This window comes from Acromyrmex echinatior, chromosome 15 (assembly GCF_024713525.1).
Source record: "Acromyrmex echinatior isolate Ae372 chromosome 15, ASM2471352v2, whole genome shotgun sequence".
Classification (NCBI taxonomy): Eukaryota; Metazoa; Arthropoda; class Insecta; order Hymenoptera; family Formicidae; genus Acromyrmex; species Acromyrmex echinatior.
In genome coordinates this window covers 7,771,724-7,781,207 of record NC_141866.1, presented here as the reverse complement: position 1 = coordinate 7,781,207, position 9,484 = coordinate 7,771,724, and the positions used below count along the sequence as shown (strand labels likewise).

Below are 9,484 nucleotides of genomic sequence, written 5' to 3'. Positions count from 1 at the left end.
TAATAGACGTTCAATATAATAATATCCTAGCGGAATTTCGAGTAAATAAATTCACGAAACAAGAAATTAACAAGGACTAACAGTTACCCTATGTATTATTTATCAGCGTCCCGTCGCATGGTAAGAATCTCAGTTATTATAATATTTGATACCGAAACAATTATTATTACAAGTTGTTATAATTGTAAGTATATAAAATCATTTTGTAAATATTACTTAGAAACAATTTTTTTAGTAATAATTATTATATGTAGGAAAAGTTATATGAAAAAATGATTGCAGTCGGTAAAGCAGACTTCGGTTGATCAAGCCTTGCTACAGAGAGGAAAGGAATTGCATGTACCATAAACCCATACAGCAAACTTGATACCAATAGAAAATGACTTTACCATCCTCGTCGGTAAAAGAGATTTCCTAACTTATGACGAAACAATATCAAACAAGCAAGAAACGATAGGAAACCTACAATTTCAAGAGAAAGGCAAAAGAAAATTTTAACCATCTGAGCCTTTGTTGATCCTTTTATATATTTCGCAATTTTGTATAAAAAAAAAAGCCTTGAATACGGTCTCTATTAATACTTTTTTTCAAATTTATTTTTAATTAAAATTTTTAATTTTTCAAGCAAATCTTAAATATGTAAATAATAAAATTAATTATAAAACAGAAATCGCAAAATTTATTTATGTATTTCATTGATTCATTTAAAATCTTTTATTTAAAAAAATTATCTGCTATTGATTTTTCGTCTTTTTAATATTTAACATTAAATACTAATAAAATATGATATAACTGGATTAGTCACTTGCTATTCGAAACATTAGAAGGTCGTGTTTATCATCACATTATAGTGTAGCAGGATATACAAGCAGGACGCTTTCAGTTGTCGGTTGACATCGTAACGGTTCGCAAGATTAAAGTGGTTCTATTACTTTTATTCAGGTAATACATTAACACGAAAGTAAAATCTTATTGCACAAAATAGTAAATACACATTCGATTTAATGGAGTACGCGTATTCTCAAGAAAATTTAAAAAACGTAATAATTTTTTCCGAACAGAACAATTTTCTTTCGAATAATTTACAAGTAGATATACAGCACGTATTCTAAGATTACATTCTTTTGTCAATAACGTTACTTCTGATCAAAAAATACCGCGCAAGTGTTACATCACGCGATTTAGAGAAAAGTCTTGTAAATCTACAAAGTGCATGAGATTGATTGAGAATTCCTCGATTTCAATATAACTACGAACGTCCGTTTTTTCTATTTCAAACAATTTAAACGGGATACATGCAAAGTGCTGACATGAACAAAAAATATGTAGAGGTCGTTTTAATGTGACGATTAATCTCATTCTTGTAAATATTACATGCCTATTCTAATTATTGATATCTATCAGCAGTCGATCATCTCTTCATTACAAAGAGATACACTGAGGACAACGCCAAGCAAGAATGGCACTGACGTTAGCACTACCCTTATTCGGACTAGACCCAGAGCATTTTTCTGCCCTCAGCATGAAGCTTCTTAATATTGAACGTGAACAAAATATGAGAAATTTGTCCGATTCTGGACGAACTTCTCCAAGTACCGGAAGTGAATCTAGTGGCATCAGCAGTCTTGCAACATCTGCCGAATCGGCATCAGTTGAATTAACGCCGATTTCATCAAGACCAGAGACACCCACTAGAGCTCCGTCCAAAAGCCAGGAGAAGGTAAACGTTACGAGCACGTGGATGCAAACAATTCGGAATTCAACGTAAAAATGAATTCTAAGAACATCGAGAGAAAAAGAAAAAGTATAAAGGAAAAATACGAGAGAAAACAAGAGAGAAGAAGAGAAAGATCTCAAAGAAATTATTTTCTTAAAAACTACACGGAAAAAAATGTTTCATGCATTTAAAAAAAAGATGGATCGCTGCAACAATTTAGATAATAAAATATGGCATAGCATTTTTATATGACTGCAGTTTTTGATTGTAGCAGCAAATTTTTAGTTGTGTTAGCCTAGCCGCAATCTCAGTATATGTATTTCGATAGACTAACGCAATTAAAAATTTGCTGCTACAACCAAAAACTGGTTGCTGCAGCCATATAAAAATGCTATGCCATACTTTACTATATAAATTGTTGCAGCAATCCATTTTTTTCAGTGCTTTTTTCTTCTCATAGAACTCTAAAAATTTTTTCAGAATTTTTTATTAATTTTTTAGAAACTGTATTTTCTTATATATTGGCAACTATTTTTACCAACATGAGAAAAAAATACGGCACTAAAAAATGCTGAAAAAATTCTCAGAACTTTATGAGAACAAAATAAACAATTCTTGTCTCTTGCTGCTTTTCTGTAAGTACGTTACTTTTCTTTAAAGTACGTTACGCGCTGTTAGATTAACATAAAAACTTGTCGCAAAGACTTCATGCCAGAACTCATTCGATGTGGTGATTCTTACCAAATCATGAAGTATTTGCGACAAGTTTTTATGTTAATAATGCGTAAAGTCGGTTCTATATTAGTTGCAAACCGATCGCAAGTTTGTTGCGATAGCCAATTTGAAGCGTTGATTTCAAAATGCAAGCTTCAGATTGGCTGTCGCAACAAACTTGCGATCAGCTTGCACTTGGCTCATTTAGCCTTTATACGATTACTTATTTTATTGAATTTATTAGTTTGCTGAATCTTTAAAGTTGTTTAATTTTAATAAAAAAATAATTATAATTTTATGAATACAGCATTGTGCTCATATAATCTTAACAATTAAACATAAATATGCATCTAGGTAAAATAAATATTTTCTTTCAGACTGTTCGCGTAGTATACGGAGGTCGCGATATATTGAATTTGGGAGCGAATATCAGACCGTCATTCGACTGGCAAATGAGAGATCGAACATTGTCCCGACATAACATTCAAGATTTTATAACTAATCGTCTGGTGTATCATCGATTGCGTGAGCAGCCGCTTACCAAAGATTATCTAACTGTATGTATATAACGACATTTTATAATAAAAAATCACGACAATGTAACCTATGCTGAAATAAAAATATTTAATATAATTAATTTTTAAATATGCATAACATGAAATATAATCTATAATTCATATATAAATTAATAAATTTTTAATTAAAATTTTCAGTCATATAGAACTCCGATGATTAAAATTTCATCTTACAGAAACGTTGCAATGAATGTGAATTTTGCGAACCGTCATCTATCTTCTGATATCGACTTAACCGTAACGAAACGATTAACGACAACAAGTCCTGCGTACAACGTTATGGATAACTGAACTGTGATAGACCGGATAAGCGGCAGCCGGATGGAGACGTACCGTAAATCGAGGAACGTATGGAGAAACGTATGAATCTAATATTTAAGTTACCCGAAACGCAACATAAACCATGAATATTGAAATAATTGAAATATTCGCGTAAATTATTAATTGGTTTAATTTATTATTGATGAATTAAACTAGAAAGGGATATTTAAAATCTAAATTATGTAAAAGGTATACGTTCCCTTGCCGGATACGGGCTGCAGTAGTTATTAGTTCTCCTACTTGTGACATCGTAACATGAGGTATTATTACATAAATTAATGAGTTTTGTATCAGAATAGAAATAATCGGGAGTCATCTAATGTCTCTGTTGTCTAAATTTTAGACACTCTATATATATATATATGATTTTATAATTTTTATGATACGGTGCGAAATTAACTCTCTCTCTCTCTGCTAAAGTTAATATACTTCATTTTACGACGTCACTTTTTTTTCAATTATATAGTGTATACGTATTTAATTCGGACGAATGACGATCTCGCATATAAGAATATCGGCGTCTTACAAAACTGTCCGAGCATAAAGTATCGTGTGACTTCATCGAATAATATTAATTTTTTATACACGATATGACACAAGATCTGTAACAGATTGAACATTTAATTACAGATTGAACAAAAAAGACCGCAAGTTTATAACTCGCAGTCATGTGTACGGAAAGTTGCATGTCGCTTAAAAACTTTTCTTTATGTATTCTTTACACAAATTTATTAATTTCAAGATATATCTCATTATCCTATTGTCAAGATCGTCATTATCACCGACGATCATTATTTCATTTTTGTAACAACCGTAAACAAATGCCGTTGCGCTTCGTAGAGCATCGTTAGCGAATGACGTACCGATAGATGTATCGCGTTTCATGTATTCATTTCAGTATTCATGAACGATCGGCAATTTCTTAAAACAGCCGAAAATCAGTTCTTACATTTTCGCGGTAAATGTAGTACCTGCTCGTAGGATATAAATACGTATTTCTACGACGGCATTGCATATATATATATATCTTGACCATTGTTTATAAATACATGATAAACAATATTTTATATACCTCAATGTTGCATTATTAATTATACTTTTATATTCAATAAATCATATAAAACATTCGCGAGGAATACAGAAATAACTTAGGTATGTAAATCTTCTTTCTCTGTTACGTTTTAAGATGCGATCCACTTTACGCTGCAAATGTTTTGAAGCATTCTTTGTATTTTTCAATTCTTGGTAAAATTCTTTCTTCCGATTGATCAACAAAATATTTGCAGTTATAAGCGGGTCGCATCCTTATATATTCTGTAGCTCTTATTTATCAAAAAGAGAGGGAACAGCTCTATCTCAAAGTTAAAAATTCTTCACGATAATATCGCCGCGATGCAACGTCAGCGGACTTAGAAACGATGATCCTTGAGCAAGGCCGAAGATGAACGCTCGGCGAATTAGCGCGTAAATTCGCGCGAAAGGCATTAGTGCCGTTTCATGAGCTACACAAGGGGGTTGATCGCTCGGACCCTCGTGCTTCTGCATTGTTTCAGCTCAAGCGTAACACCCAGCGTGGCGCTGTGTGGCCAGTTCGATCCACAATCCCGCCTGAAACACTCCCATACCCCTAACGAGACAGACCACACTCGCCGCAACACGCGCGCATTTCTCTGATCCTCACCGACGCACACATGTGCACGCATGCATGTGCACGCATTCAGGAAAAATGGACAAATTGCTAAAAAGAAAGAGGAATACTTTATAAAAAAAAAAAAGAAAAAAAAAGAAAAAAAAGAAACTCGTATAAAAATAGCAATCTCTCAAATAAAACAGCATTTTTTCCAATTTCTCTGCGATGCATGGGATTATTTTAAACACGAGCGTAATGTATCTATTATTTATAATAATAATTAGATGCTAACATGTATTATTTCTCTTTCAATGATCAAAATTAAGAATAATGTATATATACTGTTGGCCGATTTTTCGCCTTTGGGCCTCGATATTTGCTAAATCCACCACTGGTATGTGCGTTTATATCGCTTGCATGTATTCCACGGGGTGTGCGGGAACCTTTCAGGCTGCACGCGTGCGTGTACATCGACGTACGTGCGCGCGTGAAAGCGCCCCATCCGTGCGTGCACGCGCGGATGCGTGGGTGCGTGCAACGCGCGAGAGATGCGCAGGACGACTATTCAGATATTGTTGTTATTGTTGAGGGAACAATCGCCCGTCAATAGGCCGCCTCGGCACAATGTATCTATTCAGGTGCGGTCAGCGGTGCTCAATCGATCAGGATCCACCCTTTGCGAGTGTCAAAAACGCACTGCTGAGACCGGCAAAAGATCGTTGTTAGTTTCGCGATGCGCATCACGGAATTCTTCATACGAAGTATTCACATTTTTAACGTAAGTTTACCTATGCATGAAGAAAGTAGATGCGCTTATTTTTTTCATGCTTCAGCAAACGAGAGCGAGATACTTAAGAGATTTGCGTTTACAAAAAATATGTTTTGTGATACAAAAATATGTTTAATATCTTGACATATTTATAAAAAGCAAAAAAATAAAATTGTCAACTTCATTTAAATTTTATATTTACAGATGATTAATTTCATTGACTGAACAAAGTTGTATAAATCGAAACATATCTTGGGTGTAAAGTGTATAAATCATATTTTTATCGAAAATCACATTTTTATCGAAAATCAATATTTTACTTTGAATAATTTAATAATAACTGCATTAGAGGCTAGGTTAGCTGAATAGTTGTTGAGAATGTGTATATATAACATGCGACTGACCCGGTGCGAGACTATTAAAAGACTCACAATCAGAATACTCTTAATCACGATGAATTGGTATCGAACCGTGAAATGAATCCCAACCTATGATGAATCATGTCAGCATTTGAGATCTCATAACATCAACGTCTAAATATTATTCCAATAACATTAATCCTGTTTGACTGAATTTCTTACGCAAATTGCATTTCCTTTCATAAAAAGACATTTTTCATCGTAACTTGGATAATTTTAATTTGTATATATCCCACATTCCAATGTATATATTCCCTAAGATCCAAGTACTCTAAAAATAGATCTTAAGCTGTACATGATTGCCGATTGTACCTCTTGCTCCGATGCGATGACCGCTGATTAAACACATCATACGATTGAAAAGCGAATTGCACGGACGAAGGTGTGAATCACCTATGACTCTCAACTACTATTCAATAAGCCACAGTTTAAGCCGACAAACAGACCGCCTTGTCATGGTAATGTTCTATTGGCTCGAGCATCGAAGCCCTCAAAAGAGATTCAATTGGAGAAAAAGAGACCGCGGGTGAGAGCCACTGCCGCGAGCGAGGGTACCAGAGTTCCGCGGCTATAGCGATGATTACGTATGCGGGAATCATTGTCGAGTAACGCGCGATGCACATGCAAAGGCCAAAAATCGTCGAAATCAGTCGAGTTCAACATCAGCATTGTACCTGGGCTTTGTCTCTGCCTCATTGTTGTTGGTCGGTACTCTCTTCCCCTTCTCTCTCTCTCTCTCTCTCTCTCACACACACACACATACACTCTCCTCTCTGTCGATGTACAATCTACGACTGCTATCCCAGGATAGCAGGCTTCCATAGTATCCACGCGACTAGGATCATTCGCTAGTAATACCTATCTATTCGACGGACAGGGTCGGTTTAACCCTTTCGCTTCTAAAGACGCATACACATACCATTGTAAACAATAATAAAGTAAGGGTGAAACTTGATATTCTTGACACACTCTGAATCAATATTTCGAATTTAAAAAATAATATTAAAATAGCAAAATAAAATAAGATTTAAATGTTAAAATAATTATCTTTTATAAAGTTTCTTAAAATGTAGAAAATGGTTTATAGCTTCTGTTTTACCAAACGCTAAATATTATAATTCTATGATGAGAATATATATCTCCTTTGCAACACAATATCAAATAAAGAAGATTAAGTTATATAAATTATTCATCAGTCCTGAGCGGTTTTCGCACGGTGTCTCGCGTTTCTAATTCACTCTCCGCGATTCGATCCTACGCAGCCAACGTATGATCAAAATAAAGAAGAAGGGATCCGTGTCTGCCTTTTTCCTCTGTGCATAATACAGGTGCAGGACAGATAGGACAAGATCTCCGTGATGATATTGGAACGAGAACGAGTGAGCGAGAGGGGTAACACCACCAGCAGAGCAAGGCGAATCCAGCAGAGAAGGGGAGGAGGAGTTCAGAGCAGAGGGAACAAGAGAGAGAGAGAGAGAAAGAGAGAGGAGGGACGGTAAAGAGGGGATAGGAGGAGAAGAGGGCATAGAGCAGCTGAATAGGAAGCGACACAATGGACCTGGGTGGCTGTGGAGGCGTGTTATCAAATGGGTTCCTCATTCACATACTGCGGCCTGAGCTACCTGTGTCTGTCTGTACCGGTGTCTGTCTGTTATACTTATTCATACCGCCCATTGTGTCCTCCACTGTTGAGTCGAGTTCAGTTCAGTTGAGAACGCGATGGAACGTGCCACAATGCACGAATATGGGCTGCGCCGCACCTCCCCCCCCCCCTCTTTCTACACCCTTCCGCGCACCCCCTTGTCACCGTATCTCTTTCTCTCTCTTTGCCATTTGCCACCCACGGTCCAACCCGCGCGCGCGTTGGATTCGCCGGGACCGACTGAAAAGAAAATTGCGTCGAGAAATTGTATCCGTGAGAAAACCCGACCGATAATGCTGAGTTCTTGAAGCGTACACGTCGCGAGATTTCTCCACCCCAGCCCCGGTGGCATCGACAACGACGGCGACGATGGTCGTCGAATCCTGCTGCCGAATGTCTCGTTAGACGAGCGTGCGAGTTTCCGTGGGAGACGATCGATGGCCCAACGTGAATCCCGTCCGGAATTCCGGGATGCACATGATATTTGCCGGCAATTTCAACGGGAAATTATCGTAACGTGATAATTGTTAGAAGCGATAAAGCAAAGCTAAGATTGTACGAAACCTTGGAGAAGGATCAACATAATTTCCACTGTTCTTTCCACTGTTCACAAAAATAATCTCACTTCCTGCGATGCAGTTTATCGCCCGAAGTAAGTTCCAATTTAAGAAAAAAATAGTTGCTATTGTTGCTTCATACTTTTCTTTTAATAAAGTATGAGATAACCTGCTTATAAAAGTAAAAAGTTTAGCAAAGAAACATCTTCAAACTAATTTTATTGCCCTGATAATGGAACGCTTGAAGGAGCAAAAATAGCTAATTTCATTTTTAAAGGAAGCTTGTGAGAAATAGCTCGTATAACGTGGCAATCAATCTATGAAAGGAAAAGAGAAATAATCTGAATTACAGAACGAATAATATTCTCTGTCGCGAGAGTACATTGCCGAAAAAAAACGACGAATGGGAGATGAATCTTGAGAAAGAGAAAGGAACGTGCAGACTCGTACATTTCTTGTCACTCGATGCGCGATGGAAAGAAAAAAAAAAAAGAGAGAACGTAATACGTATATAACGCGCATAAGCGGCCATAGGGTTCTGGATGAGCCGCCCGCGGACGCAACGGCATACAAAACTCGCTCAATACGTCATTCAACCGAAGAATACGCCTCGTTCTCGCCATTTTGCTCCCAGAATGAGAGTTTCAAAGGGAATTAAGGATTCAAAGGCATCTTTTGCGCGGCGCGCATAAAACGTCCAGCCGCCGCCGCGGCTCCGCGCTGTTCTGTCTCACTCGCTCTCTTTCCCTGTCTTTCTTTCTCTCTTCTTATCTAACTTCCGTCTTTCCCCTTTTCTCCTTCTACAACTCCTCGTCGCCTTCGTTTCTACAACGTTCTCAAGAGGAGCCGTGAATTGGTGAAGAGCTGAATCGCAGCGACGAGTCGTAGCAAGATATTCGCAGAAGGATGCTAAATCGAACCTGGTCAGTATTTTCCATCACACATTTGCGATAAATGTGTCTAACAGATTTTCACTTCAATTGGACGCGGATCTCACACGAACAAAGTTCGAAATACGACCATGGACGCTTTCTATTTAGCGATACAAGTCGACACAATCTATTTTTCTTGGACTTCCACGAGTAACAAACACAAAACGATAGTTGCATCGATTCGTGTCCAAGTGGAAAATATATCCCA

General features: G+C 37.0%; 1 protein-coding gene across 3 annotated transcripts; it reads left to right on the top strand.

The window, feature by feature from the left end:
- The first annotated feature begins 739 nt into the window (after window positions 1–739).
- On the top strand, window positions 740–5,916 carry LOC105146999 (uncharacterized). 3 transcript variants are annotated; one of them, XM_087413978.1, is made up of 4 exons: window positions 740–942; window positions 1,408–1,720; window positions 2,809–2,988; window positions 3,145–5,916. In XM_087413978.1, exons 2-4 carry the CDS (start codon window positions 1,460–1,462, stop codon window positions 3,295–3,297), a joined length of 594 nt encoding a protein of 197 aa, XP_087270104.1. In that variant the 5' UTR covers window positions 740–942; window positions 1,408–1,459; the 3' UTR covers window positions 3,298–5,916. The 3 variants fall into 3 exon arrangements, with proteins under 3 accessions (XP_087270104.1, XP_011055986.1, XP_011055987.1); XM_011057684.2 differs by having other exon boundaries at window positions 741–942; window positions 1,405–1,720; XM_011057685.2 differs by having other exon boundaries at window positions 758–942; window positions 1,405–1,720; window positions 3,183–5,916.
- Window positions 5,917–9,484: the final 3,568 nt, after the last annotated feature.